Genomic DNA, 18,435 nt, shown 5'->3' with positions numbered 1-18,435 from the left:
GGGCATGTGTTGATTTTCGGGTAAGCGGTTTGTGTAAGTTAATGCATACAGTATGTGTTTGTGTGTTATATTTTAAAATAAAGAATAAAAAGGTGGGAGACAAGATCAAAAGGAGGATTAAAAGTGACCTTGGAATATCTCAAGAGGTGAAAAAAGGCAGACAAGAAAGTCCACACATTGTCACGTCTCTCCAGAGGTCTGTGTTTTAATAGTGTTTCCCTGTTCGTGCTGCATCTGATACTCCATTGAGTGATCTGGTTGTGAGGCCCTTGAGATCTGGAGCCTCGGCACAGACATAAAAGGCAATGGTGACAAAACCTCTGTTCTAAACACAAGTGAACAACACAATACTGAAATATATGACATTAAAACACGTAGCAGGCATACATGTTGAATAAAATACAATATAAAAACTAATAAGATTAAGCATATCTGTATCTACCTCTCAATCTCTATCTATCTATCTATCTATCTATCTATCTATCTATCTATCTAGCCATTTTATATATTTAAATGCTGTCTATGTAAGAAGCTCACCGTTTTTTTTTTTTTTTTTTTTTACATAGCCATAGAGTCTAGCTTAGACGTCTTCCTTCACAAGTTTGCAGTCTTAACCCCTTAGGCTGGAGTTTATCTGCTCTGCGAAAGTCAAACATTCATGATGAGTCATCAGCACACATCCTCATTAGGAGCCGCTAATGAACAGGAAGCCTAGTGTGTGATGCCACTGGTGGTCTGTTCGTACAAAACAAACTGCATGTCTGTCAGACAAAATATGACCGTGAATGAGCATTGAATAGAATGATATTTACATACAAAGCTCGCCTTTGGCCAGACACACATACTCTATGTAAATATGCAAATGCAGTCACAAATGCTTGGCCAATGCTCTGCATGCGTCCTGTTGTACATAACGACGTGCGTTCTTGTGCTACTGTCATGGTGACAAACCTCAGCGCTCAAGGGGACAATAGAGTTTCCTTCAAATGTCTGTGACATTAAAACGAATGTGGAGTTAGTCGTGCAGCTAGAATGTTTTAAGAGATCTACCTTAACTTTAAACTGTTGCTCTGTTGAACTGTAGGTTATGATAATGCCTGCCAGGTTGTTTTGTTGTTGCGTTGCATTTTATTTTATTTTATTTTATTTTTTACATTCTTCAATACCAATTTGAAAGTTCCAACATTGTTTAAATGATTTGTTTAAATGTCATTGTTTAAATAATATGTATAATGTTTGATAATAATTGTAATCATTAATAATAATAATTATTATTATTATTATTAGTAGTAGTAGTAGTAGTAGTAGTTTTATTATTATTATTATTATTATTATTATTATTATTATAACCAACAAAGATCAATGGGTTAAAAGTATGGTCAAAGTACAAGTATTTACACAAATCCTGATTATTATGTTTACATTTAATTATTATTTATTATTAAAATTTTATGTGAACATGTCATTGTTTATATATTATTTATCATTTGCAATAATATTATTAATAAACATTATAATAATTATAATAATAAATGTATTATTAGTATTAATACAACCAACTAGCATATAAGCCTAAAGTATTGACCAAAACCTGATAATAATGTTAACATTTAATTAAAATAAAATCTGTGTGAATTTGCGGTTCTATTATAGTATATAATAGAAAATTATGCAGTAGAAAATGTTTTGTTGGGTGCAAAGGGTATACTGACATCATAATCCATCCTCATCAACAACACGTGCAATATTAAGAAAAGCACACACACACAAGCAATCAATAAAAGCTGTTCCCTTTTTTCCACTGACTGTCAGATGGACATTAAAAGTGAATTTCCCTGTAGAATTCAGCTCAGGGAAATTGCAACATGTTGCTGCATTTAGGCTTCACCATTTCCTGTTCACAGACATTACCGAGCTCGCAAATCATGACAAAAACACATTTACATTCCTATTTGAAACATGCTGTCTAAATCCGATCTGCTCCCAATCTGAAATGGAAGGCGTGGTTTAATGGTCTAATCATAAGCATCTAATCTGACTCTCTCTCTGTATTAGAAAGGTCATACATTGTGCAGTGGTGGCCGAGCAGACGCGCATGTCTAAAGAATTTTTGCTCTTATCATTTCTGCTCTGGACAGATTCTAGGAAGTACTAATCCTCTAATGGGATGGCATTGACTTGCGGCATCGATTGTGTGTTTGTCTGAAGGAGGGGATTCCTTGGGGACACCAGCGGAATGTGTTTCTGCTCCGCTTCGCCTGTTTTGATAACATTGTTCAAACAGCGTGTCCTCGACCCTGCTTCTGACGTCACGCTTTCAGTTGAACGAGAGCACTTGATTCAAATAACACAGCTGCCGACCACTTGAAGACAGAGGACAAGAGATCATTGAGGGAAGACTCACAAGTTGTCCGTTTTTTTGTAGAAATGGACTAAATATGTAAATACCTGTAAACCTGTAAACTGATCACTCTCAAGATTTGTTAATGTGTATTTTTTATAATTCCAATTTCATTTTATTTTCAGTATCATGGCTATGCCACAGAAATATCATTTAATTTAATTAAAATTTTTCAATGGTAATTTTCCCAAATTTTCAATTAATAAAGACTGCTTCAATTTAATTAACCAAACTTAAAAATAAGTAATTCAGTGTATCAAGACGCATTTTGCAAGACTGCTTTCATGCAACTATGCATTTACAGTCAAACCATACTATTTTTCTAAAATAAATCCGAAAGTTTTTTATTTAAAGGGACAGCCCACCCAAAAACATTTATTCTGCGAGCCCTTACTCACCCTTATATGGAGGTCCGTTTCTGCCACTAAATAAAAAATAAAAAAGGTAATTGCAACTTTTTACAGTATCTTACAGTTTTGAGTTTACATATAGTTTTTTTTTTTTTTTAAGAGAAAAGTCAGAATTGCGAGATATTAACTCGCAGCTGCGAGCTAAGAGATATGTAACAGAATTGTTTTTCTTCCTCACAACTAGACTTTATAACTTATAAAAAAATATAAAAAATAATCAAAATTGCAAGATACAAACTCACAATTGCAAGAAAAAAAATCCAAAAGAAATTGTGAGTTTATGTCTCCCGATTCTGACTTTATTTCTCACAATTGCAAATTTATATTCCACAATTGTGACTTTATAACTTGAGTAAAATAAAAAAAACGTCACTGCAATATTTAAAAAAAAATAATTATTACCAGTTTTGGTTCCAATTAACTTTCATTGTATTTTTTTGACCATACATTTACAGTCAGTGTCAAATAAAATGGTTAAAAAACAGCATCTTCCTAAATGTGCTTTTGGAATATCATCTTATACAGTAGATTGACTGCCTTATTTCACTCTGTCTCATCCCTGCATGCTGCTCTGGCTCGCTCACTCCAGTTTTTTGGGATTGGAACTGGGTCAAACGTGTTTCCTGTGTTCTCCATTCATGCAAACATGCACCTCATCACCCAGACCGATGCAGAAAAATATCTCTGCTGCACACACCTGGGACGTTTGGCCTTATGATCTGGCCCTCTGTCCACATGACTGAAGATCATAGTTCACTTCAGAGATACTGTGTGTGGCTCATAAACAAAACAGTGATGCAGACTATTCACTGAATTATAGCCATGGTGCCCGAGACTTGATGCTGCTAATATTTGGGGGGTGGGGGACAAGAGGACATTAAACTAAGGCAAAGCAGGCATTTCACTGCATAGCTATTATTATTTTATGGATTTTAGCACTGTTGGAACTCGGTATCCAAGACTGAAAATAATTTATTTTATTTTATTTATCTTTTTCTCCACTGCCCTGTTCAGTTAAATACAAGCCATTGAATCCAAAAACTACTTTTTCCTAAAAAAGTTTTTTTTTTTTTTTTCAGGCTGAGATGTTTGGTGAAACAGTTGGAGAGAGGTGAGGCTTCTGTTGTCGACTTGAAGAAAAACCTAGAATATGCTGCATCCGTTTTGGAATCTGTCTACATTGAAGAAACAAGGTAAGCACAATACAGACATTGTGAATTTCCCTGTCTTTATTTGGCAAATATTAAACCAACAAGTTTGGGGTCAGAGGTATATGTTGTTCCTAGAGTGTGTTTAATCTCTAAAGCTGCTCTTAAACCTCTGTGAGAGGGATTGCATGTGCTCTGTAATGATGTCTTCTTACTGCCATGAGTGCTCCAGCATTTGATGTGTTTTTATTCAGTTGTTCAGACAGAAATGGAAACATTGGCAACCATCTGAGAGGGAAATGTGCCCAAATTAAATTTTGCATCATTCGCTCCCCCTTATGTTTTTCCAAACCTGTTTGATATACTTTTTAAAAAGGAAAAAAAAAAATTATGCACTTGTAATGAATAGGGACTGGAGCTTTCAGATTTCAAACTGGATGCAAAATGCCATAAAGTATCATAATTATAGTTCATAAAAGTTTGTGTGCCATATTGGGTTTCCCATATCTTAACTTTATAAAAATAGCATACCAAATTAATAAACAAAAAGTCTTGATATCCTTCCTCACTCTTTTCAGCATGTTCATAAGAATTCATGAGGGAAATAGCAATGCTATATTGAATGAACTATTTGATTCTGTTTACAGAACCAGTTTCAGTGATTCAATCTTAAATCAGACTAGAGTTCTTCTGACCAACTCAGTGATCCACTCTCAGCACCATGTGGCTTGACATAAAAATACGTCATTATGGAAAGTCTAAATTATGAAATACTAAGTTATAATTATGAGAAAGTCTAATTTATGTCATAATTGACTGTCATAATTCTGACTCGTCTTATCATAATTATGACTTTAACTCATACTTTTGACTTTTTGGCATAAATATGAGTTAGTATGTCAGTTACAATTTAGTCACAATTATTACTTTTTCTTTTGTAATTTTGATGGCCAATTTTAAGTTTTTGTCAAAATTTTGACATCCAATTAAATTTTTTAATGTCATAATTTAGTTTTTTTGTGCGTCAGGATTATTATCTTGTATGTCAATTTCAAATGTCACAATGATGTCTTATCTCATAATTTTGACTTGACTTATAATTTCGTCTTTTATCTCATTATAACGTCATAATTTGGACTTTTTGTATCAGAATTATCATTTAGTATGTCAACTATCCGAAATGATGTCTTTTTATCTCATAATTTGGACTTTTCTCAATTTGGACTTTTTGTCATAATTATCAGTATTTCAATTTTGAATTGAGTCATAATTCGTCCTTTATCTTATAAAGAATTTAGACTTTTTCTGTCACAGTAACAACGTTTTATCTTAGAATTATTATTTATCAAAACGTGATTTTTTTGTTTTTGTTTTTGTTTTTGTGGTGGAGATGGTTTTCCATATGTAAGTTATGTTTAGGTGATCAGATATGTTAGTTTGTATTCCCCTTGTCTTTGAAGTGGAATTGTATATCTTTTTCTTTCCATCACTCTTGCTCAAAGGCGTTTTGGCTGAAATTTCATCTGACATGATCGAAAGTGACATGACTTACCCATTTAGTGTCTTCAGACCGTAATCGTGTCTTATATGTCTCTGTGCGTGTGTGTGTGTGTTCCTGCAGGCGCTTGGTGGATACAGAAGATGAGCTCAGTGACATCCAGTCTGACTCTGTTCCCTCAGAAGTGCGCGACTGGCTGGCGTCAACTTTCACACGTCAGATGGGGCTGATGTTGAGACGGTCGGAGGAGAAGCCGCGATTTCGCAGCATCGTGCATGCAGTGCAAGCAGGGATATTTGTGGAAAGGTGTGTGAGGGTTTCTCCAAAGCTTACGGTATAAAGTCAACTAATTTAAACCCTATAGGCATCCCACGGGTAAAAGATGGAAACCTTCGAAGAACTGATAAAGAGCTGATACATTTTAAGCAGGGCCTGACTCATAGATCGATCAAGACTCCGACCTGTGACCCTGCTGTGCATTTCCTGTCTAGTCTCATATTTCCAACACTGCATGCTCCTAAAATATTAATGTAAAGGACATCCAGAGTGAAACAAGGGATATCCTCCTTCTTCATTTCTCAGAAGCTCTCACACACTGACAGGAGTGTGTTATCTCTTTCTGACAGGATGTACCGACGGACCTCCAACATGGTGGGGCTGAGCTATCCACCCAGCGTGATCACGGCCTTGAAGGTAATGGAACGAGCCAATCAGATTCTAGGTTGTGACCTCAAATGCACATATGCACAAACACACGCACAACCTGGTCACAGCATGAATGCGAGATGTGTGAATGCGACACATTTTGTATGCACAATAGCTTATGTGAGAAACAACAAGGGGGAGATTGCAAAATCAAACCGTCTCCAGGCAAACAGCCCTGTTTAATCAACCGAAGTGCACAATTGATCTTTCCCTCGGCCAGCTGGGTTACCTGGCACACACGCGCGGTTCCTCTTTTTCAGATGGTTGTCTAATAGAATGCAGCATATGTGGACAACAGAGATTTATTTTTATCACAAATGCACAAAATCACGCACTTTATTCATTTAAATGTCTGTGGAAAGAATCTAAATCATATACTGATGTGTATAACATGGGTCAGTAAGAAAGATTGAACGGTTAAAAGAAATGAAAGTTTTTGTTGAGCAAAGCAGCAGCAGGAACTTGATCAAAAGTGACAATAAAGACATTTCAAATGTTACAAAAGATTTCTTTTTATCTTTGTCCATCAAAGAATCCTGAAATAAAGTATCACTGTTTCCACTGAGATGTTAATTGGTTTCAACATTGATGATGATAAATGCTTCTTGAGCAGCAAATCAGCATGGTTTGATGATTTTTTCAGCAGAGGCTGAAAATTCAGTTTTGTATCACCGGAATAAAATATAATCAAACAGAAAGCAGGTATAGTGCAATAGTTTTTCACAAGATTGCTGTTTTTGATTAAATAAATGCAGCTTTTGTGTTCAAGAGACTCCAAAACATAAGAAAAACTTACCAACCTCCAAACTTTTGAATGCTAGTGTATTAGGCAAATGCAGAAATATGCTGATTTGCATCCTTTTTTCTCCACATGAAATTACAGTCTAAATTATACATCCAGTTATCTGCTGTGATTCGATCATGAATGCCATTTCAGAGCTGTTATCAGCCGCATCTGTTCTCCTATCAGCTTCTCATTCATTTTTGATGTCAACAATTTGTGGCGGGACGGCTTAGAGTTACTCCCTTTTGTCATATTAGTCATAAATCTATAATCTTTTATAATATTATTTTGTTCTGTTGCCTATTGTGATTCTAAAATTCTAAAAGTGATGAAATATCATATCATATTCTACTCTTACTAATCCTTTTATTGTGTCAAATGAACCAGAAGAAGTGTGCAATATGGTCACTTCAGATGTAAAAAAAATCTATGCGTTTACCCATAGCCTCTGTTTTGTTGAGTACTATGAGTAAACATCTATTTTTATGAACATACAGCATTTGTAAACACCCAACCCCATTTAAATTCTACATGCTACACAGCACAAACCTTTTTCTGAGGTGTGCGGGTGAAAGTCAGATGAACAGAATAATGTGGTGTCCTAGTGGTTAAGCCTCAAGGCTGCTATGACAAAGGGCGAAGGTTCAAACTTTGGAAATGGAATAGAGATCTCCTGCAGTCCCTTATAACTCTTGTGCCCTTGAGTGAGTCCATTTGCTTCTCGTTGCTTTATGTGCAGGTAAATGTATAAAGTCTGCTAGGTGAGAAGGATAAGTAACAGAATACTAATTCACACGTTCTTGTCAAACAATAGCAGTAATTTGCTGGCTCTGTCCACCTTTTCTTAATAGAAAATGAAGTTAATAAGCTGAAACGAATGACGGCTTCCTTTTATATAAAGAGTTTTTAATCCTTCCGCTTTGTCCAGACCTCGTTTCTAAAGATGTGTAGAGTCACATGTTTTAATATTTTTTAAAGAAGTCTCCAAAACTGCATTTATGTGATCAGGAATACTTAAAATCGGTAATATTGTGAAATATTATTATAGTTTACAGTAACTGTTCTGTGTTCAATATGTTTTAATATGTAATTAATGCATGCTTGTGAAAAAAAAAAAAAGTCTCTCAAATGCACAGATTTTAAGATCAGATCTGATTGTAAGAGTTAAGTTTTCTAAATGAGGCAGCAGGTTTGTACTGGATGTCCTGGTGGCTTTGCAGCATGATTTCGGCCTCTCTCTCTTGATTTCACAGCAGTCCGTGAATCTGCATATATATCTCCACATACAGCCTAAAGCTATTGAAAGCTCTCAGCCGTGACTTAGACGGAGTGCAGGACAAATATTCCAATCTGAGGATGTGAATATTTAATGCAGCATTTTGCAAATGTTCATTGCAACCAACTAATCAAACCTTCACAGAACTTTCTTTGAAAGTGATGAGATGAAATAACGGAGGGTCAAACTTAGAGTGGATGGAGGAGAGAGAGAGAGAGAGAAAAATCCAGAACGCATAAACCACAGGCGGCCATAACGTAGACCAAATCTCCTGTATTATTACTGATGTTCATTTCATGACTCAGGATTGGAATGCACAACCATAGAATCACACATCGTTCATCACAGACCCTGTTTATAAGGGTGGTGAAAGTAATTTATACGTTATAAAAAAAAGAAATGAGGCTGGTATTACTACATTATGTAAAAGCAGCGATTTCTGAGGCTCCAGGACTGTGAACATCTTATCACATTTATAGGCTTCATAAAATAAAGTTTCAGTTGTTATTTTATAGATGCAAAGAGATCTACTAAGGGATTTTTCTTTTCTATAGGAAGTTACTAAAAGCTATACTGTATACACTGCTATACACAAAGTAGTGTCAAGAAGATATTTATTTTTTGAATGAAATTAATACTTCTATTTTCAAAATAACACATTAATAATGTTAGATTTCTATTTCAAATAAATGCTGTTCAACTTTGCCTTCACAGAAATACATTACATTTTAAATGATACTCAAATAGATATCAGTCAGTATTAGGATTTTACTATAATTTTGGTCAAATAAATCCAGGCTTGTTGCACATAAGACCCCAAACTTTTGGATTGGTAATAATACAGTTAATATTTTGATGGTAATGGTAAAGATGTCTTTTTTTGCTGTTGGTCTAGCATGTGGACACGTGGTCATTTGACGTCTTCACACTGAATGATGCCAGCGGAGATCATGCACTGAAATTTATTTTTTATGAACTTCTCACCAGATATGACATAATCAATCGCTTTAAGGTAGGGTGCTCTCACTTTCTTTTTATTAAAAGTACACTATTTTAAAATTGATTTCCTCAGTGATATCTGTGGATCTGAGAACATCATAACAGGAAAATACAAAGCATATTTGGTCAGTTTTAAAAATATTTGATTATTATTTATGAGATTTTCTTTTTTATTTAATTCGATTCTTTAAGCACTATTTTCCACGTACAATTTTTTAACTAATATGTTAACCTGAGAAATACTGCCAAATGTATTTTTGTATTTACCAATACGTACAAACACTTTTGAAATGGCATTTGCTATGTCATAATGACATTTAATAGAAAAGTCCAGATGATCATCCTCACTCAGATGGCTGTTTGAAACACTGTATGTCTCCTCAGATCCCTGTTTCTGCTCTGGTGTCTTTTGTGGAGGCCTTGGAGGTGGGCTACGGCAAGCACAGAAACCCTTACCACAACCTAATCCACGCCGCAGACGTCACCCAGACAGTGCATTACCTCCTGCTCAAGACCGGCATGGTTGTAAGTCCACGGTTGTAACATCCTTCGCAAAAAAAGGAGTCCTAGACCATGTGGATTCAAGCAATATTTGTGTATGCTTATGTATGCTTGGGTAAAATAATCATGTACATCGAGCCCCCTCTGTTGTTTATTATTGTTATTTCTACTGAACCGAGCCGGTGAAGTATGTTTTATTAAGCCTGACACTGCACTTGAGGTATTTATTGAGGTTGGGCTTCTTGTAAAGGAAGTAGATGCTGCTCGTATACCAATCAATAGGAAGTTAATCTCCCTCGACGCCTCAAAACACGCTCCTGTCACTCCCGCCGTGGGCTCATTAACCTCTCTGTGATGTGTGGACATCACACCGCCGTGCTGACAAATGATTTGCCCCCTAGCATTTACGCCGCTGATGATTTCTTTAGTCATTCTGGCACTTTGGTGATTTAGTGTTAATGTAAGATAATGTTATGCACAGAAGAATAATGAACTAATATAATTTCATTTCCTTTCATGCTTATCTTCACAATATTATTTATTAAAGAACAGGTAATAGGGCTTTACGTTTTCTGATAAGGAGTTTTTCATTGGAAGTGAATGGTGTTTGGAGCGATTATTTTAGCATATTTTTGCTTCTGTTCGTATGAAATTTCCATCTGTTGCTTTCCTCACAGTCTGCATATTAAAACAAACATGCACAGCTCGTGTAGTTTAATTCATGAACAAATGACTCTGAGTCGGTTCGTTTTAGTGAATCAAATAAATTACAGGTTGACCAGCGTAGTCTGATTCTTGAATGAATAACTCTCTTGAACCAGGATGATTCCTGAATAAATTATTCTTAATAGTCAGCTCTTTTCAGTGAATCAGATATACGTATACTGAGTGACGAGTCGTCTGATTTCTGAACAGATGAATCTTTAGAGCCGGTTCTTTTTGGTGAATCGTATATATACTGGATGAGCAGTAAAGTCTGATTCCTACTCCTATGTCTCGGTTCTTTTACTGTCCTGTATAATTTACAGCATTAGCAGAGAGAGAATTTCTTTCACTTGTTGGCCTAATGGACATTGTAACAGCAATATACCCAAAAGTTTGAACCGGCTGTATCAAAACACTTCCATGAAAATTGAATTTTTTTTGCTGCTACTGCATTCATCTTGTTATCTCACTTCTTCCAGCACTGGTTAACTGAGTTGGAGATCTTTGCTATGTTGTTCGCTGCTGCTGTGCACGATTACGAACATACCGGCACCACAAACAACTTCCACATACAGACTAGGTACTCTTGCTATTAAACCCTGTCATCATTCAGTCAGCAAGCGAATACATCAGCGGTCTTCAACAGAACTAATGTGTGTTTGACAGATCCGACACAGCCATACTATACAATGACCGTGCCGTACAGGAGAACCACCATGTTAGCGCTGCGTATCGCCTCCTGCAGGAAGATGATGAAATGAACATCCTCTTCAATTTGTCGAAAGATGACTGGAGGTTAGAAAAGTGTTGCAAACCTCAAAGGACAACATATGCACAATTAACTTTGATTTTAGTTCTGGTGCTTTAATAGAAAAAGTTTTCAAACATTTTGGTGCACCATTTCCTTAAATATGATCATGCCCTTGAAATTGAAATATAATTTATGTATAAAAGATATACTTCATAGTGTCAAAAAAAATAATAATAATAAATAACATTCATATATAGTTCATATATATTACATTTTATATATATATATATATATATATATATATATATATATATATATATATATATATATATATATATATATATATATATTATAATGTGTTCTGAAAAATATTTCCTTTTTCATTTGATTCTGTATATTGTTTTCTGGCTTTTAGATGTGTAAACCTATGGAATATAGAATGCATAAACCTACAGAAAATAAAACGATGACTGTCAGTAAAGTAAAATAATAGTAATTGTACTCATGATTTTTGACCAGGACGTCCAGAAGAAAACAGAATGAAACAGTCACTATTGGCCACAATTTAATACATTTTATTAGTTGTTTTTGGATGCATTTTTTTTTCACCAACCCCCTTGAGACCCTAGTTTCAAAAATCCCCTGCTTTATAGAATCTAGCAATTAATAAGTAACTAATATGCTATTAGTTATAAGTATAATATTATATATAGAATCAACCTAAGAACCATGTACATTATAACAGGTTTTTCATAAGAAGACTGAACGTAACCTGTTTTAAAGTCAATCCTGAAAATGTCTCCTTCTTTCAGAGAACTGCGGGCACTGGTGGTCGAGATGGTCCTGGCCACTGACATGTCCTGTCACTTCCAGCAGATTAAGGCCATGAAGAACTTCCTGCAGCAGCCTGAAGCGTAAGTGCGGTCGCACACATCAGGGTAACCAGGAGGAGGGGCTTTAGCTAACCACACACTGTTCACGCAAAAACATTTCTGCATCTACAGATATTCATATCCACATAATGAGAGGTTGGACAGAGTGATTTTAACAGCTCTGAGGGGCTGAACATCTCTGTCCTCTGCAGGATTGATAAACCCAAGGCCTTATCCCTGTTACTGCACACCGCTGACATCAGCCACCCTGCCAAAAACTGGAACATGCACCACCGCTGGACCACCTCACTGCTGGAGGAGTTCTTCAGGCAGGTCAGTGTCCCGAGACAGTTCTTATAATAATTATAAAAGCATCTAAATCTCTTCAAAGCTTGTTCTGGGGCATATTTCATGAACTCAAAAGAAAGAAATAACAAATTCTGTATTTTGCCTGACAACAAGTAAACAAAAAAGCCTATTTTTAAGACCATAAAATGTATTGTGATTGTTATTTTAAATTCAAAATATAAAAATAATAATTGATTGTTTGTTTAAATAATATAAAAATAAAGATTAAAGGTTATTTATATAATAGAGGTTATTTAATAATAAAAACATTATTTAATAATATTTATTAGAGTATTTATTTCTTTGTTAGCATTAGTTAATAAAAATGTAACTACTCATTGTCAATCATGTTAACTCACATTTAATAATATGATCAGACACGGACTTTCTATTTTAATGTGTTAATAAATTTTGAAATTAACATTGACAACATATTTTGTATTGTTCAGTTTGTTAACTAGTTTAGTGAACAAAAATAAATAAAAGTAAAATATATTTAAACTATACTATAATGTGTGTGTGTGTGTGTGTGTGTGTGTGTGTATTACAAAAACAAGTTAAATTATTTTATTAATTATTAAAATGATATTTGATTGATTTATTTATTTATTGCAACAAAAAAATGCCCTTAATTGTCTTGAAACTGTACTGTGCAAATGCAAAACAAAAAAATATACTGTATTTCCATATGAAAATTATTATTTCTTATTTTTCCTTTCTGATTTGATTAGAATAAATGCTGCATAACTACATAGACTAATAGTAAATTTATGTAAACAAAATAAAATACACAGTTGTCGTCGAGAATATCCTGTTTACTAGCAACCAAATAAGTGCCTCGAACAAATCTCTGATTTGAATTTCATTCGTCGAAAACCTTGCAAATCCATCTTTCTAGGAAGTGCTCATCATTGCAGCAGCCCAATACCTTGTAAACACAACTCGGTTTCCCAGTGGGCCTATAAAAACCCTGAGCACCCTGACTCCCGGAAATTGTGTTCACAATCAGACCGCAGATTGAAGTTTGGAGAAAGCTCTTGCTATTTTTGTGGGCAGTATGCATCAGGCGGGGTGTGAATGGCCTGTGGTTATGCTGTCTGAAGCAGAGAGCAGTGTCCTGTAGACGTTTTTATAGTTCTTCAATCATACAGTGAGAGAGTTTTCTCTCTCTCTCTCTATCTGTTGCTCTCTCACTTCATCGTCCATATTCCTATTCTGTGGTCATCAGCACTCTGATCTAATCTCGAATTGAGTCTTAATCTTATTTAGCATTCCAAGCCTGTAACGTCCACTGTAAAAATCCCATTAATCTCCTCTAAACATCCATTTCTTGCATTCTAACCTCAACATTTGAATCTCTGCTGCTTCACTCTATGCCATCGGCTTTTGCATCTCTATGAAGATGTCGAAAGTCATTCAGAATTGCTTTCTAGGACTTTTTTTTTGTTGTATGATTGAATAAATAATGAAGTAGAGCTCAATTTCTTTGCTAAATGAGAACGGATCTAATTCTGATCCAAACACAGTGGTGTTTTTAAGAGATGAGTATCTCCTCACAGTGCCAAACCAATTAACTTCCCATTGTCTGATTTGATATCACACCGGTCCCATCTTAGTGTTCCTACAAGAGTGAAATTAAATCTTTGATTTATTGACATGTTGAAGCTAATAAATGATCAGTTCATCACAGGTAAATCACCCCCAGAAATTACAATTGCGATTTAAGAGTCATGAAGGAAATTTTGTTCAGCTTTGCGCAGGAAATTAATGGTGACTATGAAAAGTGCGACTGGCAAAACATCCAGAGGAACGTCACTTGTATAGGAGATATGTTGTTTAGAGGTCATAGCTGTATTATCTGGTCAAAAGACAATCATAGCAAAGATAATTACAGCTATTGTTTCTCAGGATTATCTGATGTTTGTAAATGAAGTGCTATGGACTGATTCAGAGAATAATGAGAATGCAGCGGAGCTGAACACGAGGGATTTCCGTTCTGGTCAAATGAACTGAAACCTAAACCAAAAGCTTTATTTTTTATGGATTGGTCAGTAACCAAAGAGGTCATATAATAAGTTATCTAATTTATCAATATATATATATATATATATATATATATATATATATATATATATATATATATATATAAAAAAGTCAGTATCCATTCTGTAAGGTTTAGACTTAAAAAAAAAAAAATAATAATAATATATATATATATATATATATATATATATATATATATATATATATGGTATTACACTGTATCAGTGTCACATTATAAAAGTTTTTACTTTGTTTTCATCATTTATTTTTGGTGCTTTTTAAATTTACAGAAAAAAAGACAATGGTGTTAGTAAAATTAAATATGAGAAATTAGTAAATATAACTTGTGAGCTGCATATTTTTGTTGTGTCATTTCCAAATAAGCTGGAAAATTATGCACAAAAAGTGAAAACATGATTTAATTGGGCAATTTTAGCATACACAGAGTAAATAAAATGTATTTGAAATATATTTATTTTGAGCTAAGTATACTACAAATACATTTACATATTTGTGTGCTTGATAAAAAATACCCTGCAATTGTACTTTTGGTATAATATACTGTTATACTTCATATCTTCTGCTAATTTTATGTTTAATAGACTTTAATTGTGCTGAAATAGTGCTGAGGTCCAACTAAAGATATACTGACAGTCTATGATATGACCACTTTAATAATCAGAAATCTTTACCTGGTAAGATGTTAATTGGTGCTGGTGCTCTTCTTCTTTTTGTTTTAGGGCGATAAGGAGGCAGAGCTTGGACTTCCTTTCTCTCCTTTATGTGATCGCAAGTCTACCATGGTGGCCCAGTCTCAGATCGGTGAGTGATCAAGCTTGTGTGTGATTTAATAGTAAATGTTATACCCACGTCTGTGTGTGATGATGCTCATTTCACTTCCCAAACAGGCTTCATTGATTTCATCGTGGAACCCACCTTCACTGTGCTGACAGACATGATTGAGAAAATCGTGACTCCGCTGATCGAAGAAGCCTCACCCTCCGGCCTGGCCGGGTTCAGACGCTCCAGGTGAGGACGAATGAATGGGCGGCAACAGAGCTGGTCTATTAAAATATTAAAGCTCTATTCTAAAAAATGATTTTAAGTTGTAACATTTCACAATTGTTTTTACTGTATTTGGATCAATAAATATGACATTGGTGAGCTTAAGAGACTATAAACTTGAGCTTACTATCCTTTGAAAAGCTAAAATTGAACATATTTATCGACTAGACATTGCGCTTGTGTAAATTAAAATTTAAATGAAAATCTGTTCTTGTCTCAGTGAGTCAGTCAAAGTGGTTCACAAATTAGTCCGAATGAGTAAACAGCGAATTGATCTGAATCTAAATGATTTGTTTTAATTCTTAAACATCTGGAAAAGTCATACTTGAATGAGGTCATAATGTGTGAACTACCAGACAACGCTTGGGTGTCAGGTGAGTAATGTAGTATTTGGACGCACATACTATATCTATTCACGGAAACTCTTGGAAATCACGGAAACTTCATCAGCTAATGATGTTACACTTAAAAGTGATGTACTCCTGTGTAATCTAAAGACAAACATTTACTGGAAGCTAAATAAATGCTCACTCTATGTGTCTATGTGTGGGTTTTTGCAGTCTGAATAACATCCCGTCGGACGGTAAACGCTCTACTGTGAGAGGCTCTGGTTCGGAGAGCGGCCCTTCCCTGAACTGCTCCATAAGCGCTGTCGATTTTAAGACCTTCAAAAGCACATGGAATGAGGAAGTGCATAAAAACAGAGAAAAATGGAAAGCACAGGCTACCAAAGGTATGAACACAAACATATACACATGCACTTAAAAAAAATCGAGATGATGTGCTGTAGATTATTAGTAATGCTTGCTCCTGTCGCTCGTGCTAAGAGTTAGGGATTCAAACAAACCCCTAAAATATTAATATTTGGCTATTTTGTTACAACTTATCAGTTGTATAGCAATATCATGGCAATTATTTGCATTTCCTTAGTATGTAAGGCCAAGCACCACTCATCTCTTAAAAACCTGTAAAAATCTAGCTTTCATTCAGAAATATAAATGAATTCAATATGAAGACATGATTTAAGAGCTCAGGCTTAACCAATAAACAAAAATAAATCTTCATAACATGAATCTAGATCTCCCTTTGGCACAGATTCTGTAGATGAAAAATGTTGTGATATTAAATCACGATTGACTACAGTACATGTGTGGATTGATTTAGAATGTGACAGCTGATCTCAGAGGAATGCTTTATCATTTCAAAGAAATGTTTTCTGGCAATACTGGTAAGCTGCGGTCACATTAGACTTCCTGTTTCATTCATTTCTATTCATACTAGGGCAAATTCTGGAGAACGGAACATTCTATTCATACTAAAAAAAATATGGTTTCCATAGAAATAATGAAAAAGAAAAATGGTTTCCACATAAATGCTGAAAGAAATATGGTTTCCACAGAAATGATGAAAAAATGTCAACATTGATAATAAACAGAAATGATTATAGATCTGAAGACTGGAGTAATGATGCTGAAAATTCAGCTTTGCATCACAGGGATAAATAACATTTTAAGATGTAAAAAAAAAAAATAGAAAACAGTCATTTTAAATAGCTATACTATTTAACAATATAGCTCAATAAAATGTATTTGGTTAGCATCAGAAACTTCTTTCAGGAACAGTAAAAATTCTTACTAACCCTAAACTTTTAAACAGTTGTGTCTTATATACCAGTCTTAAGTCGCTGGGGTATATATTTTTTGCAATATCGGGTCAAAATTACGGTATTGATTTTTCTTTTATGGCAAAAATCATTAGGATATTAAATGAAGATCATGTTCCATGAAGATATTTTGTAAATTTCCTACCATAAACATATCAAAACTTAATTTTTGATTAGTAATCTGCATTGTTAAGAATTCATGTGGACAAGTTTAAAGGCAATTTTCTCAATATTTACATTTTTTTTGCACCCTCAGATTCCAGATTTTCAAATAGTTGTATCTCTGGCAAATATTGTCAGATCCTAATAAACTATACATCAATGGAAAGCTTATTTATTCAGTTTTTTTTTGGTCCAGGGTCACAACTAGTGTATTCAGAATTCGAATATCCCATATTTGTAACCTTTCATGCTTAAATTTGACCTCACTTTCACAGTGCCAGTAATGATGAACTGAATTTGTCTGTGTTAGATCTGGAAGAGAAGGCCAAACAGGAAGAGAACGAGGAGAAAGATAATAAAACCGACACAGACACACAAAGCAGTGACAGCAAAGGCGATAATGCTCAAAAAGAAGACGAGATCAACACAGACCCGAGTGTGAAATCTCAAGACAAACGGAAGGAAGACACGAGACAAGAGAAGGATTCAAAGACAGATCGAGATGCTACAGGCGATAACAAGGAGCCCACAGAGCAACAGCCCAGAGAGGAAGAGGGCAATAAAGACCCAGGGGGGGTGAATGGGGCTCAAACACCAGTGTCCGATGCCAAAGAGCCCGAGACCAGCAGTGACACGGACAACAGCCAGCGAGCACACAACGGTAAGGGTCAAAGTTTTTACATTGGATTTTACTCATCCTAAACTATTACTAATCCTAAACACCTTTACTGACCAATATTTGGCTTTAACTTATGCATGATATAAACTAGTGGTTGACCGATATGGGTTTTGATTATTTTAATATTTTTATCATTATTATTATTATTATTGACATTACATCTGTATATAATGTTGCTAAAAAATGCACATGATGTAAACCAGTGGTAATGGCCAAAATCAATAATGATATTCATATACTGGCTTGTTGTTAGCAGATGCCAAAAAATACATTAATATTTAAAAACAATCTTTTAAATATGTAATAATATTGTTTATTGTTATATATTTATCCAATGCCCAAAGAAAAGTAACGAAATTGCTGAATTTAAATAACTTATGTATTTTCCAAATTAAATCTATTTTAAAATATTTCCTCAGAATTAA

General features: G+C 34.6%; 1 protein-coding gene across 7 annotated transcripts in view; it reads left to right on the top strand.

Annotated features, from left to right (window-relative positions):
* Positions 1-18,435, top strand: part of pde1ca (phosphodiesterase 1C, calmodulin-dependent a) — a 70,013-nt gene that overhangs the window by 44,344 nt on the left and 7,234 nt on the right. For all 7 annotated transcript variants that reach the window (XM_026201464.1, XM_026201470.1, XM_026201469.1 and 4 more), the window contains 13 exons: positions 3,891-4,004; positions 5,581-5,763; positions 6,084-6,150; positions 9,118-9,234; positions 9,606-9,746; positions 10,907-11,007; positions 11,094-11,222; positions 11,991-12,092; positions 12,263-12,383; positions 15,182-15,263; positions 15,350-15,470; positions 16,067-16,239; positions 17,642-17,992. In XM_026201464.1, coding sequence (XP_026057249.1) covers positions 3,891-4,004; positions 5,581-5,763; positions 6,084-6,150; positions 9,118-9,234; positions 9,606-9,746; positions 10,907-11,007; positions 11,094-11,222; positions 11,991-12,092; positions 12,263-12,383; positions 15,182-15,263; positions 15,350-15,470; positions 16,067-16,239; positions 17,642-17,992 — 1,802 coding nt within the window. The remainder of the gene's footprint in view (positions 1-3,890; positions 4,005-5,580; positions 5,764-6,083; positions 6,151-9,117; positions 9,235-9,605; positions 9,747-10,906; positions 11,008-11,093; positions 11,223-11,990; positions 12,093-12,262; positions 12,384-15,181; positions 15,264-15,349; positions 15,471-16,066; positions 16,240-17,641; positions 17,993-18,435) is intronic.

The sequence above is a fragment of the Carassius auratus genome, chromosome 24 (genome assembly GCF_003368295.1).
Source record: "Carassius auratus strain Wakin chromosome 24, ASM336829v1, whole genome shotgun sequence".
In the NCBI taxonomy this organism is placed as follows: Eukaryota; Metazoa; Chordata; class Actinopteri; order Cypriniformes; family Cyprinidae; genus Carassius; species Carassius auratus.
This window is presented reverse-complemented; position numbering and strand designations above follow the sequence as displayed.